This window comes from Sander vitreus, chromosome 10 (assembly GCF_031162955.1).
Source record: "Sander vitreus isolate 19-12246 chromosome 10, sanVit1, whole genome shotgun sequence".
Classification (NCBI taxonomy): domain Eukaryota; kingdom Metazoa; phylum Chordata; class Actinopteri; order Perciformes; family Percidae; genus Sander; species Sander vitreus.
Window position 1 is genome coordinate 19,892,681 of NC_135864.1, and position 21,469 is coordinate 19,914,149.

Below are 21,469 nucleotides of genomic sequence, written 5' to 3' on the forward strand. Positions count from 1 at the left end.
TGGCATTTATCTGCCTGCCCATCGATGGGATAAAAACATCACAACAACTGTAAGAGGAGTTTTGCCCTAAAACTGTGTTATATAAATGCTGATGGTGAACCGCTTTCAGACTTATTTTCCTCACAGGCTGGATCCAAATATTTGAATATTCATTCGATGGGTAGATAGATTTTCAATTTTCAATTTTGGGATTGGAATATTAAAAAAATTGTACATGCAGGCTGAAAGTCACTGTGGTGTTTTGTCGGCATTAAACCGCTAACATTAGCTAAATGTCCGCTAGCTGCTAGCTAATTTATGCAGCGGTATGCCGTCCATCTCAGCCCAGAACGGAGAAATGTTGAATTACAAGCGTGCAGCCTGATGTTTGCAGAGGTCTGTATGGTTATACTGTAGCAGCCTGGTGTCGTTTTCAGGCGATTTGATAAAAGGTAAACACTGTACGACCGTTAATATTGCTAACGCTCTAGTGAGGCAATGGCTAGCTGAACATTGGTTCAAAAACATTTTGAACCAATGTTGACGTCTGACGAGTCAACATTGTCTGACGAGTCACCACTTGTCAGACAGTCAGGTATTTCCATTTATTTTGAATGCCTGCAGAAAAAATTGGGTCCGATTCAACTCTTGGAGAAAAGCAACCCGACATCACATGCGGTGTACAATTATGTAACCGGCTATCAGACTCGTCTGTCCATATCGCGGCATGAGAGTTCCGGTAATGTTACAGTAAAAAGAAAACATCACTGGCTATCGCTGCCACAAAAAAGTTTTAAACACTATGAAGGTAAAAAGAAGTGCACGAACACAAGCACTAAAGTGCCCAGGAGTTTGAGTAACAATAGGTGACTGTGCCCTGCAACAACAAAGCAAAGTCGCTACATCCTTCTACGTCCTGCTGCGTCCTGCTACGTCCTGTGACTCCCTGCTATGCCCTGCTGCGTCCTGTGACTCCCTGCTATGCCCTGCTATGTCCTGTAATGCCCTGCAGTGCCCTGCTATGCCATGAACTACTACAACTACTATTTCTAGTGACTGTTCCATTATCTTTATTGTGACTGTTATTCCCACTATTCATCATACCCCAATCTGGCATCGTCAGACACCGCCTACCAAGATCCTGGGTATGGTCGAGGTTTCTTCCTAAAAGGGAGTTTTTCCTCGCCACTGCCGCACTAAATGCTTACTCTTGGGGGATTTACTAGAATTGTTGGGTCTGAGTGTGGTCTAGACCAACTCTATCTGTAAAGTGTCTTGAGATAACTCGTTATGATTTGATACTATAAATAAAATTGAACTCTCGCATCATCTCTTTTCTTTCTCTCTCTCTCTCTGTCTGTCTCTCTCCGCTGCTTTCACGTGAGGTCGAAAACGTTGACCATTTTAGATGTGTATGCGTTGATAGCAGTTCCAAAGAAACACTTCACCTCTAACCTTTCCGATGTTCCAATGAAAAGTCTAAACTGGGAATAATTTGTGTAGCAATACCTTCTTTTTTTTTTTTTCTTTCCTACCCCGTTAATTTTAATGATCCACCAAATGTATTTTGTGACCCTTTGGAGGGGACCTAACCCCTAGATTGGGAACCACTGGACTTAACTGTATAAATTAGTTAGAAGCTCTGCCAGTTATTAGACACAGGGGCCAGAGTATTTTATTTTTTATACTTTAAGTAGGCCTACATTTCATATATGCATACATACAATTCTTCTGTACTTTTATTTAGGTCAAAGAGAGAATCTAAGCTCTCACCTCTTAACTCATCACAGCAGAAAAATCCTTCAACCAAGAGCGTTGAACCCAAACAGTTTCATGCAGAAATGAAGAGAACTATTGTTTTATATACTACAATGAGCCATGTCAAACTGGAAACCTCCTTCAGTTGCCAGAGTTTGACAGAAACCCTTAAAATATAAATGTTTTTAACAGAATAAATAAATCTTTGACATATCATAACAAACTATTCTAAACATGGAAATGTCTTTATCTAAAGTCTAGACAAAACATCTCCTTCCTTATTAATCTCATTTGATTCATGTTAAATGAATTGAAATGACAAATGCTGGCCCAAAACTAGGAGCCATGTCTTTAAAAAGAAATCTAATTGCCCCATGCCTTATGTAATTCAAGATTTATATAATTTGCCCTGTCAAGAAGAAAAGTTGATCCTCTTCAACTTAAGGCAAATCCTCACCACTAAGGCACACTGAAAGACGGGGGACGCTCCTGTTGCAGTCCAGCCAAAACTTTTCTCTCAACCGAAGCACTTGGCAGCACGCTAAGCAGCAGAGGTTTTTATGTTAAGGCTCAGTGTATTCAATCAAGTGAAATGGGCAGTGAAATGCACTTCATCCCAGCACTTAAATCCAGTCTTAGATATGAAATTATATAATTCCAGGTGATTAATCTTAAAAAAAGTAGCTCATAATACCAGAGTACTCTGGTGTCTGTTGAAGGGTTGAAAGACTGCATGTAGGCATACATGTAATGCATAATCCTCTCTGAAGGAATGCTGCCCCACACTGTAAAAATACAGGGATCTCTTAGAATTGAGTAATATTTGTTAAACTGTAGCCTATATACATTATGAACTACCAACACCAAGAAAAATAGGACTACCAAAAGTTTACTTTTTGTTTCTCTTGTTTCCATCAAGCAGTTATGGAAGAGTCAAAAACTGAACTTGATGAGCAGCAGTGAAGCAGCAGGTGAATGCTTGAAGTGATTGTTTTCCTGAAAGAAGGAAAAAGTAAAGAAATAGTAAGAAATAGAGAGTAAAGACCAACGTTTTCATTGATAAAAAGAAACATCTTCCACCCAACAAGATTGCCTTTATAAAGGTTTAATGTCATTATTAAGACTGAAAATGTAATAGCCTATTGAAAATAAACACGCTAAACATGATGACATTAATTCAAATTCTAACAACATCCCAGACCTCCGTGATAATATGGTTCAAAATGAACCTGAAGCTATAAATATTCCTGGGAGAAAGACAATGAAGTCAATGCAGATTAAGACTATAAAGTGAAATGTGATGGACACCTTCACTGACCTTTAAAGATTCTGTAGTTTTTACATTGAATTAGGGCTGAAACAATTCCTCGAATAATTCGATTACAAAAAATCATCGATGCAAAATTCTTTGTCTCGAAGCTTCATTAAATCAATGTAATTAAGGTTGTACGGCTCACTGTGTTTCCGCACGGAGGATAATTACTAGCGCACACAACAGGTTGATGCTTCTGTGGACCAAAGAATTTCTAATAAGGGAAGAAGTTCCACTCTCTCGTTACTTCCGGCTTCTGAACTGGTTGCAGTTCCACCAGAGTTCCATATAGGGGGCGCTCACAGGCCAGTGCAGAATGAATGGGACTCTATGGAGCTATACCCCTCGAAATCCACTTTTCTCAGGATATCATTTTTTGTCTAGTAATTTGAATGTTGCATTCGAAAGGGGAGGCTAAGAAAATACACACTGCTGGGTGATAGATTTTTTTAAAGTGGCTATAGATATATAAGCTATATATCCTGAGAAAAGTGGATTTTGAGGGGTATAGCTCCATAGAGTCCCATTCATTCTGCACTGGCCTGTGAGCGCCCCCTATATGGAACTCGGGTGGAACTGCAACCAGTTCAGAAGCCGGAAGTAACGAGAGAGTGGAACTTCTTCCCTTATTAGAAATTCTTTGGTTTTACCAACAAGCTAAAACGAGAGCTGTCGGTTTGTAGTCTAACTGTTTATTAGTTTGCTACTAATCTTTGGAAAGTTAGCTGCTGCCGGAGACAAACCGGCTCCTCCCCCCAGCATGGCCACTTAATATGCACGTGAATGACGTCATCATGCCGGTGACGTCTGCATTCTTTATTCTTTCTCCTCACTCAGTATTAGCCTTCTTAAAATGTGTCCCCCAGAACAGTGTAGTTGAATAGCCCTGCTGTAAGCTTTGTACAGTCACATTTACCTGGGCTTAGTGAACAGCTCTTTTGCACATCCAGTGCAAAGAGCCAGAGGCAAGAAGGGGAAGGGGGTGAAAAATATTAACATTTGGGCCACCAAAAATGTACTTGGAATTTGGCAATAAAAAATTTTGCTTTTTCAAAAAGAAAATTGTCTTTTGTATATATACAAAAGACAGGTTTCCTTTTTTTTAGTACACAGCAATAATAAATATTTACTATTGCTGTTTACTAAGTATTTCTTACTAAGTATTTCTTATTCGATTACTCGATTAATCAATGGAATAATCGGTAGAATAATCGATTACTAAAATAATCGATAGCTGCAGCCCTACATTGAATCATAAAAGTTGCAGTTCTGACAGGTTAGGGCCTATCCGAAGATATGTCTGTCCTCGGCCAGTGTAACATCATGAAAGGAAAAGCTCTTAAACAAGAAAACCTGAGTTTTAGGAATGTGCTTGTCTGAACTCAGCTCATTAAATCAGTCACTCCTCACTAACTGAGCTCAGATTCAAAGTGAGATTATAGGAACTCCTGATTTTGACCAAAAGAGGAAACTATTTCAGAGAAATAGACCTACCTGTTAGTCTATAGCAGATGGCATTTGTGAATTTGTTATCTACTTTTGCACTTAATCAATTAAGGCTTAACATTTTTTAGGTTGCCTGCCTGAGCATCCTAATTCATTTTCCAGGACCACATACACATAGATGGAAACTGAGTAAATAGATCTTATTTCATTGATTATTTACACTGAGACATAGGCCCATATGCTCGAACACTTGAGTCACGTTTTTATATTATAAATTATATTTTTCCACTGCAATGAAAGCATTTTGTGCCCTTTAAAGGAACTTCAAACTAAAAGCTGACAACAAAGTCTTGCTTATAATTGTCCGGTTAAGCACCCTCCCACAGTGAGAAAAACCAACAAATCCAAGACACCAAAGAGGCACTTCTCCCAAAACGCGCTATTCGATCCCGTATAGTTGCTTAAAATGATGCAAATATACAGTATGTTATGCGTTTTATGTGGAGTCGCGGGTTTTCATGTAATGATGCGGCATGCGCGCTTCATAGGTTCGTGTTTAGGCAGCCTATGTTTGGTCAGTACACGGGGGAGCTGTGTGTGGTGCAGAGGAGGCAGGAGATCCCTCACTTCTCCACTGAGCCCTCAGGAGAGTGGAGAGAGGACTGCATGGGCACTGTTCGGCTGCACAGGGAACGGGTTTCTCTGATGAAAACATCTCAGCAGTGATCTGGAAACAACAATGTAAACACGTAGCCTAGGTAAACCATGCAGACTTGGGACATTTAGACCGTTTTTATGTTAACGCTCTTTCGTGAGTTGCACTTACAAGTGATCTGAAGCCTGCTATGGAGGACCTCTTGAGTCAAAATGAGTGTGAGCACTGACAATGTCACAAACTTGTGGAAAAATGGTTCCTCGGAGGAACTCGGCAGGACCCCGGGCGCCTCTTCCCCGGTCAGCTTCACCAACGGCTCTGGGGGGAACCACACGGAGGTGGACCTCAACCGAGCCATCCCGCTCGCCCTGGTGCTGGGGGCTTTCATCGTGTTCGCCATCGCGGGCAATATCCTCGTCATCCTCTCGGTGATGTGCAACAGGCACCTGCGGACACCGACACACTACTTCATCATCAACCTGGCCATCGCCGACCTGCTGCTGGGCACCACGGTGCTGCCGGTGTCCGCTACTCTGGAGATCTTAGACTACTGGGTGTTCGGCAGGATATTCTGTGACATTTGGGCGGCGGTGGATGTGCTATGCTGCACCGCGTCCATCATGAGCCTGTGCGTTATATCCATCGACCGCTACATCGGAGTGAGCTACCCGCTGCAGTACCCGGGCATCGTGACGGAGAAGCGGGCTCTGCTGGCCATGCTCGGGGTGTGGGTGCTGTCGGTGGTCATCTCCATCGGACCTTTGCTCGGGTGGAAGCAGCCGCCGTCGCCGGACGACACGGTGTGCCCCATCACAGAGGAGCCGTTTTACGCGCTCTTCTCCTCCCTCGGCTCCTTCTACATTCCTCTCATCGTGATTCTGGTCATGTACTGCAGGGTGTACATAGTCGCCAAACGGACCACAAAGAACCTGGAAGCCGGTGTGATGCGCGAGAGGATGAACTCGGGTGAGCTGACCCTCAGGATCCACAAGGGTTCTCAGGTGCAGGAGGAGCCCGGCAGTTCAAGCACCGGCAAGGGCCGCGCGCACCAAGCGAGAAGTTCCCTCACGGTAAAACTTCTGAAATTCTCCCGGGAGAAGAAAGCAGCAAAAACTTTGGGAGTTGTGGTCGGAATGTTCACGCTTTGTTGGCTGCCCTTCTTTCTCGCCTTACCCATAGGTAAGTTCAGTAGGTATGATATAGCCTACTGTCATAAATGAAACAAAAACATTGTTTTCCTCACACTCCGATTTAAAAACTTCATCTAGGCTGTATTACATTAGCTAACGAGACCTGCAGAAAATATATTACATTGATCTAAAAGTCTGTAGGAAGTTAAACTGAGCCAGTTAACGGCTGCAGGTCTTGTAAATCATATCTATTGCTGGCACTGGGAACATCTCCTGGGTAGCATTTAGTGCTCTGAATTGTCACCAAACCTATGTGTGGGCTATGATATAGTGGTTATTTAATAGACTACTACAGGAGTTAAAAAAAAATAACATCACCCATACATGTTTGCAGCATTCAAGCGCAGTAGGAGTGGATCTATAGTTTATCATTTCTCTGACTTCACAGCCTCTGTTTATGTAATTAAGTTAGATTGCATCATATTTTATGATACCGACGAACCTTAAAAAATGTTCCAACTCTACAATGCCAAAGCCAACAATGAAGTTGTGATTTCTACACTCAGTGTTCATAATATAGGATAAACATGTTGTTCAGAGACTGAGAAGGAATTTTTCACAAGCTTATCCAAACATTATTATTAGTGTTATCTTTGCATTATTCCCTGAGTCTCAGTTAATCTGTCGGTGCAACAAATATGCTCCTCAAGTGGAGAGTAGGTGGCCTCTCTCTGTTCTGGTCGGTTTATTCAGAGGCCTGTGGGGCCTGCCAGGGCTCCCTGATGCCACTGAGACTGGCTAGCATTCAACACCCCGCTGTCATGGCTTTAAAAACCTGCAGAGGAAATGAAACAATATATTCTGGGCTGTGTTGTAGCGAAGAGGGTTAAGAAAACATTAAGTCTTTATTTAGTGATGGAATCTGGATAAAATGGCTCACTGAATTAAGTCTAAACTACAAGCATGTCTGCTGTATTTTGTATGATTGTTTGCCCAATTGCCAGGGCATTGGTCTCTTATGCCACTTATGGTTGTTCATGTATGTGAGTGTGTGTTTGTGTACCAGCATGTGACTGCATGTGTACATATTTACTGTGGTCATATGGGAATGTGTTTATGCCCCTGGCTTCAAGCTGCAGCTCATCACCTTCTCACATTGGATACACATCCATCACTACCTGGGGCTGGTGCGGGATCACTATGCAGTGTCAAATAGTGGAGATTATTTTTTTGCTTGAAGGCATTCTTAGTGAGATACCAAAAGCACGTAACAAATGTAATGTTCCAAAGTTCTGATTTTCAGTTCAGAGACCCTTCACAGAGCAGATTCAGGGGGGACGTGAGGTTCAGGAGGGGCCTGTTTATGTAACACTAATCAACCAACTGCCAAGAAACCCCCGAGGGTGCATTTCTCTGTACAATCTCTGGTGGAGCATTCTGATATATTGTGACAGAGCCCCATGTAACCTTATTTCATGCTAATTTGTAACTGGCCTCAGAGAAAGTAAAGCATACAAACAAGTCCACCAGTCTTTTACTGGGGAATTCCACACAAAACATCTTGTTGCTCCCTGAGCATTCATTAGCCTCCACCCACAGAGTGGGATTTCCTGTCTCACACTTGTTATTACCCTGCTCCTTCCTCTGCATACTGTCACTGACACGTAACCTATGTGGGGGGTTCTAGTTGGCAGTGTGTGCGCACAGGTGGCAACAGGACGTGTGCTTTGTGTGTGTGTGTGTGTGTGTGTGTGTGTGTGTGTGTGTGTGTGTGTGTGTGTGTGTGTGTGTGTGTGTGTGTGTGAAGGAGTGCTGAGATTTTTAAAGAATTTAAAAACCAGCAAAAGTGAAACTGAGGCTAAATGCTGCCTTCCAGCAAGAGCCACTGTGATCCCTGACCACTGATGTCTCAACCTCAGAACATGTGCAGACTAAAGAAATACGTGAACTCTCTCCTTTACAACTGATCTGGCCTATCTGATCCAAATTCTGTAAACAGTTGTTTTGTTTTTGCACATAAATGGCAAACATGCAGCTACCAGTCCCAGAGTTTGAGTCATTCCTTTTTTTCAGGTTCTGAATTATCATGTTTCCTTTTACGCCTTTAACTTGGAGAAAAGTAAGGTATACAGACTTGAAGATAATAAACATTACATCAAAGTTTTTAAGTTAGTGTCCAGGCAAGCTTCCAACACCCCAAAATGTCACACACACTCATTGAGTGCTGTTTTACTTAACTTGTTTGTCAGTAAGGATGACATATCTAAACTTAAAGTTATTTCAGAACACATTCTTGTGTCACATTATGAAAAAATGACACCGTAACATTTTAATTGCACAGCAATAATAAGAGACTAGTGCAGACATTGACCAAAAAAGGCTTTTTTAAGGGCCAGATGTAATAAAGGCAGCCAAAATTTCACAAAAAAAAGCGTATTGACCTTCGATATATTAACTTTAATAACAACAATATATTTTCATTGACACTCTTTTTCACCTTTCAAGCTGCACACCTGTCCCACCAGCAGGTCTCTATTACAACCGTATGTGAGCAGCTAAACATTGTTCAGACACTCTTCTTGTCCAAGTTTCCTATCATAAAATGTATTTCATGCAGACTGACAGGCAAATGGTTATGGGAATTATGCATATTATGCATAGATTCATTATAGAGCAGTCATACAAAATATAACTTTAATATATATAACTTTATATTTACATTTAACTTTATAACTATATAACTTTTATAAGTCACAAACAAAAAAAACAATAAATGAATTTATTATTAAGAAATAAATTAGACACATTTCTTCAAAGAAACACCAGAAAAATCATGCAACAAATCAATAAAATCAGACTCAACCTGACACACTGAAGAAATAATATCCAGCTGTCAGCAGCAACAGCTGCATACAGCTGGACACAAATGTACAGGAAGATGCATGTATTAAGTAAACAAACTCATTTTCATTATTGATTATTCTGCCAGTTGTTTTCTCGATTAATTGATTAATTATTTGGTCTATAAAATGTCAGGAAATATTGAGAAATGCAAGGTGATGTTTTCATATTTCTTTTTTGTTTGACCAAAAGTCTAAAAGTAAAACATATTCAATTTACTATGATGGAAGATGAGGAAAAGCAGCAAATCCTCACATTTTAGATGCTAAGACCAGTAAATGTTTGGCAGTTTTGCTTGAAAAATGTTGATTAGTTGATTATCAAAACTATTGCTAATTAATTTCCTGTCCACTGAATAATCAATTAATTGATAAATCGTTTCACTCCTACATATATGTAAACAAAGACAACAACTCTAAACCAAGATAAAAACATAAACATATATGGTTATGAGCATTCAAGCATTGTCATAAAGTGTAGGACATTGTTTTGCTTTAACTTTTAAAATAAGAAGATTCAATGGAGAGAAAACTCAATAAATAAATCATATTTTAAAAAAGAAGATTCAATAGAGGGACTCATCTAGATTTACTCTTGTTCTCATCTCCCAACTCAGCCGGAAAAAATAAAGTCCTGTGAAGGCCTCGCATTTAGCAACTGTTTCAAGCAGTGTGCCCACACTGTAAAATCAAATTAGTTAACCTTACTTGAAAAAAGCATGCAAACCGATTGCCTTGAAAAAACTAAGTAAATTGGAATAGGTATTGTAAGTTGTAATAACAAATATTTATGTAGTGTAGTACACTTACACTTGAGTTGCAATAACAAAAAACACAGTTAAGATTACTTGATCATTTACTTAGGATGTACTCTTGACTTAGTATAGACTACTCCGAATTACTAGTTCAAACTACTAAATAATTTCAAGTAAAATGTACTGTGTGTGTGTGTGTGTGTGTGTGTGTGTGTGTGTGTGTGTGTGTGTGTGTGTGTTTGTTAACTAATTTATTTAAGTTTGGCTAACTAATGTGAAAGTTCCTGCACCTTGGATTTTCTTAGTTAGGGCCAACCCTAACCCTAAGTATGAGTTAGTCTTTATGAAAATAAATAAAATTATAACGCCGAAAAAACAATTTACAATGTAATCTTAAAGCAACGGCTTTAACTCTGTAATAATAATTACACAGTTTATAGACAAACTTGGTAAAGAACCAACAGGCTTCATTCAATAAGCCTAACAACATGGAAGAGTAATGACTCTGGCTAGGGATCTCACACATGTATAAACATAAAACCATCAGCCTCTAGACCCAACTTGCTGAATGAAGTGCCTTGATTTATAAAGTAGTTAACATAATAAAAAACAAAAATCCCTCGCAAACAATTTATATTGAATGCCAAAAAGTCAGAACTCTTACAGGGTAATTAACTCAACAGGCGATTTTTAAGAGTTTGCAGATTTGGTGAGAGTTTGTTCTGTCCCAAGCCAAGAAGCGCTCTTTGAATGAAGCTTAAAGTGTTTTTCATGGCCTTAGAGTAGAGGCAAAGTGCATGAGGTAGCTTCTGGATATTGTCCATTACAATACCTCTCACAACAATGATGGCAGTAGACACTGAGCCAAGGTGGAGATAATTTGGAGTGTTTGGCTCATCTTCATCGATGACAGTCAGCACCCCAGCATAAAAATTCTACTACGGGAGCTACTTGGTGTCAAGATTTGTCTTTGTTTTTTTTTACAGTTCTTTCTCACAGGGATATACAGTATATTAATTGACATTAATCTTGATGCTCAGTAAGATACTGGCTTATACAAAGCAAATTTCCCCACAAATCTGTGTGCACCTATAAGATGCAACTGTGAGAACTTACCAAGCAGGTCTTGTAGAAGTTACTGGGGTCATCTCCAAGTAGAACAGGGAGGCCTCGGAGTACAGCGGTGTGCTTTGCTGTCACATCTGGTTTCTAGAAGTGCATAATGAACAAATATAATTCAAAATTACACACAAAAGTTTCAGCACAAGCAAGTTTGTCCAACTGTATATAAAACCAATGTCTCCACAATGATTGACAGTGCAGCGAACAGTTGCAGATTAAAAGGCACTCCAGACAACACCACAAGTTCACAAGGCCAAAAACTTGGGCGATATGCCATAAGAACACCCCTGTGCAATGCGCTGAAACATCACCCAATACAAAAAAGAAAAGAAAAACACATTGTCGTCAACTCGCCATGTTAAATAAAGTTACAAGAAGCATGTATTAGACTCACCGCTGACTAAATTTGCTGCACAAACTCATGCAATGTCTTTCCAACGACCTTTCTTGGACTTGAAGAGTGTCACAAATCGGGGTGTGTAGCGGTCCAATGCACTAAAAAAGTCATAATACAGGTTTGTGGTGTTTATTCTGTTGAATTCTGCAACCAACTACACAGAGCAAAATAAAAAACATTGTCAAAAAATGCTTGGGCTAGTGTGGAGAACAAAAAGAAAAAGAAAAATACCTTCACCCATTTCCTTTCATTCATATGGGTATTCAGCAAAGGAAATATCAAAGGGATAGTTAGGCTTTTTTGAAGTGGGATTGTACGAGGTACGACACCTAAAAAACATCTATATCAGTTTAAGTGTACGCTATATTTAGAATATTTTCACTGCTTTACCTTGCTGTCACACAGTCCTTTCCTCCAGTTTCCACAGAAGTTTCCTCTCTCACTTTGGCGTTCATTCTTCCTCTCCATAAGTTCTCTGGATCATAAAAGTTTCCTCTTGTCTCCACAGTTAACCACATTTCCTTCTCTCTGTCATAATCACTTCTTTTTATTTTGTTGTATTTGTTTATTTCATTAACTGCGGAATCTGATCCAACAGCTGATGTGCAGCATAATACAGCGCACAGCAGTTGCCCTTATGCTAGAAATATGTTGAGAAAATGGAAAGGAAATGGTTGTCTGACAACAAGTTAAAGCAGTGAAAATATTCTAAGTACAGCGTACTATTAAAATATTATTTTTTTTTAGGTGTCTATAAATACATCCACAGCAGTAACACTACACTGATTAGTGGCCCAAGCATAAAATGAAATGCAGTTTATCAAAGTGGAAAACAAAAATGTATGAATACCAGTACTTACTTGTCTCTCTGTAAAAAGAGCTGGCCACCCCATCAAGGTTTTCACTGGAGGCCCAGCCTCCACAATCCTCCGTCTCCGCAGTGAAAAGGTCTGGTCCATCTTTAAAGGGATGGTTCAGAGTAATTTCACCCTAGGGTCCTTTGCACCATGACCTTGAGCCAACACCCCCCCAGAAGCTTTTTTCCCTTGGTCTAACATTGGGTGAGTTAGCGCTATCAGCCGAATGGCTTAGTGCAGGCACTAATGGAACCAAAGGTGTATCTCGTAAATTACCCCACAAATAATGCCCGGAATGGTACCTAACTGCTACATTAGCACAAATAGGTTCTGTACTCATAAAACGAGGCATTGGAAAGTTTGTAAGTACACTAGGAGTTTATTTAAATAGCACTTGCCTGATGTCTTTGGTCTCTACAAGCAGCCGGCGGTGAGATGGCAGTAAGACGAATGCTTAGGGACCGTCTACAAACTACAACACCGAAAAGAGATACAACAAAAATATGTATTAATTTAACTTATTTTTTAAAAGTAAGTGCTGTAGTACAACTAGCAGGAGACAAGTTTTAATTGAGGTAAGTTTGGAGACACTACCTTATTTAATCATTAAATTAATAAATATTTTTGTTGTATCTTTGTAAACGCAGTAGCATAATAACGTTTAGCAAACGCTAACGTTAGCTAAGATTGGCAGCAGTCAGAAACACAAATTCACATTATTGCTTGCTTACCTTTTTTTCAAATCCTTTTTTAAAGACGAAAAATTCAAAACCCATGGGCCTCGCTCTCAATCCAGTCCACATGTCCTCAGACCACACATGTACTGAAGTGAGCTACTGCACATGCTCAGAACCCGGCCTTTCTTCTTCTTCTTCTTCTTCTTCTTCTTCTTCTTCTTCTTCTTCTTCTTCTTCTTCTTCTTCTTCTACCTATGACATTTGAAACAGGATCCCAGGCTTTGTTGCTACTTATTGTTTAAAGTTAGCTTCACTCCAAACAATAACTTCATTGTTTTATTTACCGTGCAATTAACATTTACTTCATAAAAACCAGTAAGAAGTGCACATTGTTGATTAATGAGTAAAGTTAACTAATTTATGCATGTCAGGATAGCTATCAACATTTACAGTGCATGTGTGAGAGAAACCAACACTTCAAGGTGTTAACCAATTGTTCCCATGTAGAAGTGTTTTTTGGAAGAGATACTGTGCATGTGTGCATCTCCCACGCATGTGTGTGTGTGTGTGTGTGTGTGTGTGTGTGTGTGTGTGTGTGTGTGTGTGTGTGTGTGTGTGTGTGTGTGTGTTTTTCTGGCAAGTTTTGTCAAAGGGACTTGGTGGAACAAATAAAGCTGACAAATTAATCTTGACTTGACAATAAGTCTTCTTTGGTCATCTTTCTTTGACATCAAACCTTCAGTGGATGTAATTGAAAGTTAAGAGAATCACAAATTTAGATCTACAGGCTACTATGTTTGTGAGTGTGTTTATTTTTAAATGAGCTGGCCGGCCTTTGCGCTCGGGGGTAATTGAAATGGTTTTTCAAAGGGGAAAAATAATGAGAGTGCTAAGAATCAAAGCGATGGAGAAGAAAGGAGGTTGCCACAGGGCAGCGGGGGTGAAAGTGAGGGCCCCTGGGATGTCAACCCCATTTCCCAAAAATAGCTTCATGCTATGGTTTCATTGAAAGCAATCTGCAAGGGCAATAACTTCTGTCCTTTTAAATCAAGACATATTAATCATATTTATGGGTGTGTTATGAAACAGGATGTGTGTGTGTGTGTGTGTGTGTGTGTGTGTGTGTGTGTGTGTGTGTGTGTGTGTGTGTGTGTGTGTGTGTGTGTGTGTGTGTACTACATGGCACCGAATAGCCATCATTTCTTCCAATTAGTGAGAATAACAGGATGCCTTGTTTTGTTAAGATGTTCCTGTGTTTCATAGTGAGAGGTGTGTGAGTATGCGTGCCCTCAGGAAGGAGGTGCAAACATTTATCTTAACAGAAGCATACCATAACCCTCTCACAAGTATCACTATACCATTGTTTCGTATCCTCTGCCGTTTATACTATAGCCTTTCAACATAAACACTTTTCAAGGGATGAAAATGGACCACAATTACACATAACTTAAACACACAAACATGGCTACAGGAAGGTCTGTTGTCAACCAGATTTATTTCTGTTTCCTACACTTTTATCAGCTGTGTAGGAAGGAGGCACAGGAACATGCTGGCAGTGTCCCATTTTTTGGTCTCTGTTGGGGCCTCTGGATGTTTAGAGGGCCCTTCCTGGGAGACAGGCAGAGCCACACAGCTGTGTTTGCATGTGCACATGACACTGTTGTAGCCCATCTGAGAGACTTATACATGAAATGCAAATTCTCAGAACATATACAGTATTTTATCTCATGCATCCCACCTATTGACTAAGCCAAGAGAGCCACATAAATCGGTCCCACAGCTAATGCATCAGTTCTGCCATTGAATATGTCTTACCCACACCCTAACATACATGCTTATCAGTCTTTTCAAAGAAAATAAATAAATAGATGGGTAACTTATGCATTCATCATGGTATGAAATAAAGCAAAAAAAAACTATTTTGCTAATTGATTAGTCATGAGATTCTATTTGCATGTTAAAAATGCCCAAACATTCTCTGGTACCGACTTCTCAAGTGTGAGGATTTGCTGCTGATATATTTTGGTTAGTTTGTTGGGCAAAACAGACAATGTAAAAGTGTCACCTTGGGGTGGGCCAAAATTTGATGTACATTTTTCATTATTTTTAAACAATTGAGAAATAAATTGTCAGATTAATAGATAATGGAAAAAATACATAGTTGCAGTCCTAGCACAAAGCGCGCACACACACACACACACACACACACACACACACACACACAGAGATTGTAGTGCTGTTATTTAGGAGCCATTAAATGAAAGCTGGAATCGCTTTTAACAAATTGACTGGAGCATTTTGTGTGTGTGTGTGTGTGTGTGTGTGTGTGTGTGTGTGTGTGTGTGTGTGTGTGTGTGTGTGTGTGTGTGTGTGTGTGTGTTTTCTCTGAATAGTTGCAGTTCTGCTGCACAGGTTTTGTGACATCAAACCAAAAACAATGTGGTATGTTTTTGATTATTTCCAACTGGACACAACTCCCTTCAGACTGATTTTCACAACTAATATATTTATTAAATAAATATATTAAATATATTAGTATATTAGCTATATTAGTATATTATTATATTTAACCATTTGGTTTTGTATGACGTACATTGAACCGCTTGAAATATGTTAAAGCTTTTAATGGGATATTCATGAAGAAGCAAGCTGAGGTGTCTATCTGTCTGCCTGTAATATCTTACCAGAGGTAATTTCACACATGAGAGCCTGAGATTATAGTGCATCCTCAGTCTTTTCAGGAATGTGATATCAATTTAAGAATGTGGGTTGGTGTAAAGAAACATCTGCCCACACACACACACACACACACACACACACACACACACACACACACACACACACACACACACACACACACACACACAAAGTCTTTCTTTCACAATAATCTTGCAATTGCTGTGTTTTTATCTTCAGGCTTCCCCCTCTCTCCTCATTAACTTGTGAGATATTCTTCAACTGTTAAAGCAAAAGGGTAGATTAAATCAGTCTAACACAGGCCAGACTCAACTCATTAGCATACAGGACAAGCCTGCTTCAGAATATTTTACAATGTTGTCATTTCCATCATTAGGATTGCCTCTAAATGTGGAGAAAAAAAAGTCTTGTTGAGTCTTACAGACAACAAACGGCCCCGAATGCAAACTTATGCACACACAACTTCAGCTGTACTGTCGTGGTGGTAAGATATCAATTCACTCTCAGAGAAAAGGTGCATTTCCTTTTAACTGTCTACCTTTTGCTCAAAACGAAGCATGTCTCAGTGTATTCATCTAAAAATGAATTCAGGGTCATCCCACTCTCTCTGTATTCCTATGAAAGTTCCTCGATGAACTGTGACAGGGCGGCTGCATTGGTTTTTGAAAATGGAGAACCTTTTTGCTTCTGATTGAATGCCTTCTATATAAAAGGTCTTTCTTTAATGATAAATAACGTGTGAAATTGGCTTTCCTCTACACTCCACATCCTGTCTGCATGCAGTCTGACTGTAAAGATCTTATTTTTTAATAAATGCTGCCACCTACTGGACAAAATATAAATGTATTATGAGCAGGGATGCTCTGATCTGATACTAGTCTAATTAAACAGATTGGTTATCGGCCATGATGTAACCAATCCATATTGAATACATTTTCTTCATCAGTGTCATTTTAAAATCCAGTGTTTCCAATAGCCAGCCAATCTGTTATATTCATTGTGTCACAACAGGCCGGCAGCTTAGTTTTTTGTTCCATAGCAATGCTTGGCCTTATGTTACCTTACATGGAAATAATTCCAATGACTTTCATGCAGTAAGAGGTACAAACCTCTTTGAGAAAATAAGAGCACTGGTATTCATGCATCATCACTCAGGTATCTGCATCAGGAGAGAAACAGTTAGATGAGTACATCCCTAATCATAACTTATTGATATAATTAAAGACTTATGACTTACTTGTGAGAGTTTGAACATGTGTTTGTAATGACAGGTCTACCAACAGGTCAGTGTTTGATCAATGTCAAGTTTGACATTTTAGAAAAGAGCACAGAGAAAACAGTTAAGACAAAAATAGTTAAGGTTTATGTCAGATCACATCGTAGTAATGAGCTGTTAACGAAAAAAGGTCTCCATGACATTTAAGGGGTTATTTAAGGTTTATGTACAAAGCCATTGGCCACGAATGACAGTATCCCCATGTTCTCTCTCTATTCTACTGTTTCTAGGGTCTTTTAATGTGAACCTGCGCCCACCAGATCTTCTCTTCAAAGTGATCTTCTGGCTGGGCTACTTTAACAGCTGCCTGAACCCCATCATCTATCCCTGCTACAACCGCGAGTTCAAGCTGGCCTTCATCCGCATCCTACGATGCCAGTGTCACCAGCGTAAACGTCCCGGATGGAGGGCCTACAATTACCGCTCCTCCAACTTCAGCTCCTCCGGACACTCGCGCAAAGGCTCAACAGATCACAACTCTAGCTGCTTGAACGGCAGCCAGCGTACTCTGCCCTCCTCAGCCAGCCCAAGCCCCAGCTACCTGAGCAAAGGTCTTCCACCTTGCCCTGAAGGGGAAACATTATACATCTGGGGGGGCACCACCCCAACTCCCTCCACACCCAACCTGCTGCCTGGAAGCCCTGCAGTCTGCCAGCATGGAGCTCTGAGAGGGGAGGGAAGAGGAGGGAAACCAGCTGAGGAGACTACTGGTGGTATTTTCTCTTTCTCCTTTGGGAAGAATAGAGACAAGGGAGTGGTCAACAAAAACAGTATGATGCCCGATGACAAGGTGTGACTGCTGAGTCTTACTGAGATGTGACTCGTTCCTTAATCCTTAAAGGATTAAAGTCACAAACAGAATTTCAAAGGTTTGCTGCATTCACTGTACATGGTCCCATGATCATTCATCAGTTAGTGGATTGTCATCATTAGTGGTCAGTGTAAGGTGAAGGTAACGGAGTATTGACTATGCTGCTGTATCAGAGGTATTTTTCCTATGTTACTGTATATGTGGTTGACTGGTTTCTTTCATTGAACAGTTAGGGGTTCAAGACAACTAAATTCACTGTTCACCACCCTCTTTGGGACTGTAAAGACACCAGTGCATGCATTTTAATTAAACAAAACAGACATTTGAAGGAAAAAGGACATATTGTCAGAAACCCATCAGCCTTCGCTTCAGTTAAAAATCCATGTATGACCTGTAAAAACTCTGACAAAGAACCTGGCTCATGTAAAAAGTGTGTGATAAGACCAATGGTCACCTTTCTGTTGCAGTCACTTGATGTCTTCATGGTATGTTGTGAAAATAAAGTATAACCTGGTTTATCTGCTGTGCACACAATCATCAGATATCATCTCGTTTGTATGTTCGATGTTCAAAAGTTGAGAATATCAATATTAGAAATGTGATTAATAAATTAATTAATTAATAAACTAGAATGTTGATCAAATGCTGCTCGGAGGCAAAGTCTCTCTCTGTAACTCTGCTTTCTGGATTTGAGAAAGATGTGCACCATTATCATAGATATTAATGTCAATCTAATGATAAAAAACCATCGATGGATTTGGTTTAAGCGGGGACGTGTCCTGAGTGAGGAGAAGGGCACAGTTTTAAGCGTCTGAGGTAAAGAGCAAACATTAGGAAGGTATTTCAAGGAACATTTCCAGTGAGCATAGATCATTATTAGGGTGTATTGTCTATAAAGACACTTCCGATCACAGCTCAGCTATATGACATCTAACTGTATATACCTACCTGTTCACTCACCTCATGGACCATTGACTCCTGGTACAGTACATGCCAGTTAGAAATGTACCCCTGATGGGCTTTGTTTTGACAATAGATCAATACTAGACATATGCACACACACACATGAACAGACTGGTACTAGTCTGGTACACATCACATGACATGCAGTGATCACACTGAAGGAAAGGCATCCACTTCAGAACCCCATTGATTTATACTGAGTGACTGCTGCTGCATCATGATATCCATGCTAGGGACTAACATCTCAGATATCCACAGCCTGACTAATGACGACAGCGATTTATTTCATAGCACCACTGTTAAAGTATATGTGCTGTTCCTGCTCCTACCTATCCTCATCTTTGCCATCGTGGGAAATCTTGTCATCATGGCTGCAGTGGCATGTTTCCAAAGCCTCCAGAGACCTGGCTGTGACGGACTTCCTGGTTGCTGTGCTGGGGTTCCCTTTAGTCTGAGGCGCTCTGTCGACAGCTAGCACTTCAGTCGCTTCTTCTGCCGAGCACACTTCTTGCTGGACGTCACTTTCTGTACATGCTCCATTTTTAATCTCAGCTGCGTGGCACTAGACCGAAACATAGCAGTGTGCGACCCGCTGCACTACCCTGCCCGAATGTCTGCCAGACATGTAGCCATACTGCTGCTGCTCTGCTGGATTCTGCCTCTGGTCATCTCCTCCCTTTGCGTCTACCTCGGCATGTACACTCAGTCACCTCCTGCTGTGGTAAGCAGCAGCAAACAGGACACTCAGACCTGTTTGGCCATGTTTTATGTCCCCAACGCCTTTGCGACCTCAGCTATCTCCTTCATTCCCATGGGTTTCATGCTGTTTGCCTATGGGAAAATCTTCAAGGCTGCCCAGAGACAAGCGAGGTGGATCCATGCAACCCCATGAGGACTGACTCCACCAGATGAGTCCAGGCTTATCTGGAAAGATATTCTTTGAAGAAAGAACGGAAGGCTGCTAAGACACTGGGTCTGATCATTGGGGTATTCCTGTTCTGTTGGCTTCCTTTCTTCTGTGTGACCGTGGTCCATTCTCTGAAGGGCTACAGCGTCAGCCCCCTGGTTCTGGAGGCCTCCATGTGGCTTGAATATGCCAACTCCTCTCTGAACCCTTTCCTCTATGCCCTATTCAACAGGAACTATCGTCATGTATTTGCAGCCATGTTAGACTGTGGGATTTTAAGGAGGCAGTTAAGAGCAAGTTTGGATTCCTCACTTTGTGGTCGGCAATCTGTTAGAAAAATTCTTGTAAATATTAAAACTGTTTGCATAAGAATATCATATTATATTGATTGCTCTCCCACAAGATAACATGGAGCCATTTGCTATCTTGTCTGGAGCCTGAGGGCAGAATATGCGCTCTCTACCAGATAAGGGAGACGTCATCGACTCTGACCAGATAGAGGAGACGACATCGACTCTGTATTATGTCTTCATATTAATCATAAAAAAGCCGATGTAGGGTTTCTCGTCAGTCATATTTTCTGTGCTTTGCTGTAAGTGCTGCAAATTGACTCTACTTGCAAGTAAAAACTAACTTTATGACATTTTCAGTGTTTCTGTCCATCTTCTTCTAACACAATCAGACACTGTTGTTACCTTGGAGACCATTTCAAGGTGATCATCGTGTATTAGCTTGATCATTTATTGTTGGGAGGGAGTGTCTTGTTTTGCCATAACCAATCAGTAGCGAGTTACTCATCTGTCCCACCGATGCAAGCAGTGCAGCAGCAGAGACCCACATATCCTGACTTTTAGTCCCTAGTGTGGGTCAAACTCCAAAACAATGGATCCTACATTTCCCACAATGAAATTTGATAGCATCTTTCATTAGACTATGCCATCCTGGTAAACGCCCCTAGTGATGATGAGGACATCACCAGTTTTAACAACACTCCTATGACTTAATAAATATAATATAATAAAACATGGCTTGTGAAATAATTGGTGTCAAAGAATGCACATTTTGTTGTCATGCAAACTGTTGCATTCATTTTACCAGTGAGTAGGCCCCAAGCGACAACCTCCGGTGCTGAAAAATGAAGCCAATGCGGAAGTGCCAAAAATTATAGTTCATCGAGTAGCTACTTGAGGCTGTCTCCAAAAGGAAGACAATCCCCATTACTCTATATCCTTGACGGTCCACTTCTGGGATTGTTCCGGTGCCGCCGGAAATTCCGCTGGATGCATGTATTTTCCATTTCCTTCCACTTTCTTTGTGTTGGAATTTGTTGGCTTTATGAGGACTATTGTTGACTGCTCATCAGATCTCTGCAGGGTAAATTGAGACAGCTAGCTAGACTATCTGACCGTGCTTCCCTCCCTCATGTCCCCCTGAGACGATAGAGCTCTGTATTGTGTTTCTTGAAAAAAGCCTCTGAAGACGCAAAAATCATCATTTAGCGTCATCGGAGGCATTTTTGGCCTGAGCCTATGGACTACAGCAATGGTACAGCCAGCTAGTTCCGCATGTTTTCAATCCGCCCATAGGGGGTGGGACTGTCACTACCCGATGCGAGTTGAGTGTCAGCCATCTTGAAGCTAAGCTAACAGGCTCTCTCTTTTCAGCAACAACCTTATGTGCATTCAAACTACCGCACATGTGTACCACCTGGAATACATTGGTACAGATCGGAGAATATGCAGGACACTTTATTACAGACGGAATACTCGACACACTACGCAAGTTTTGCCTGCTGTGCAAACCAGCCCCTCAGCCTGCGGTGACGCT

The 21,469-nt window shown here is 40.7% G+C and overlaps 1 protein-coding gene across 1 annotated transcript; it reads left to right on the forward strand.

The window, feature by feature from the left end:
- The first annotated feature begins 5,362 nt into the window (after positions 1 to 5,362).
- LOC144524490 (alpha-1A adrenergic receptor-like) lies at positions 5,363 to 18,402 on the forward strand. The gene is made up of 2 exons (XM_078260795.1): positions 5,363 to 6,329; positions 17,192 to 18,402. The coding sequence occupies exons 1-2, from the start codon at positions 5,363 to 5,365 to the stop codon at positions 17,755 to 17,757; spliced, it is 1,533 nt and encodes a 510-aa protein (XP_078116921.1). The 3' UTR covers positions 17,758 to 18,402.
- Positions 18,403 to 21,469: the final 3,067 nt, after the last annotated feature.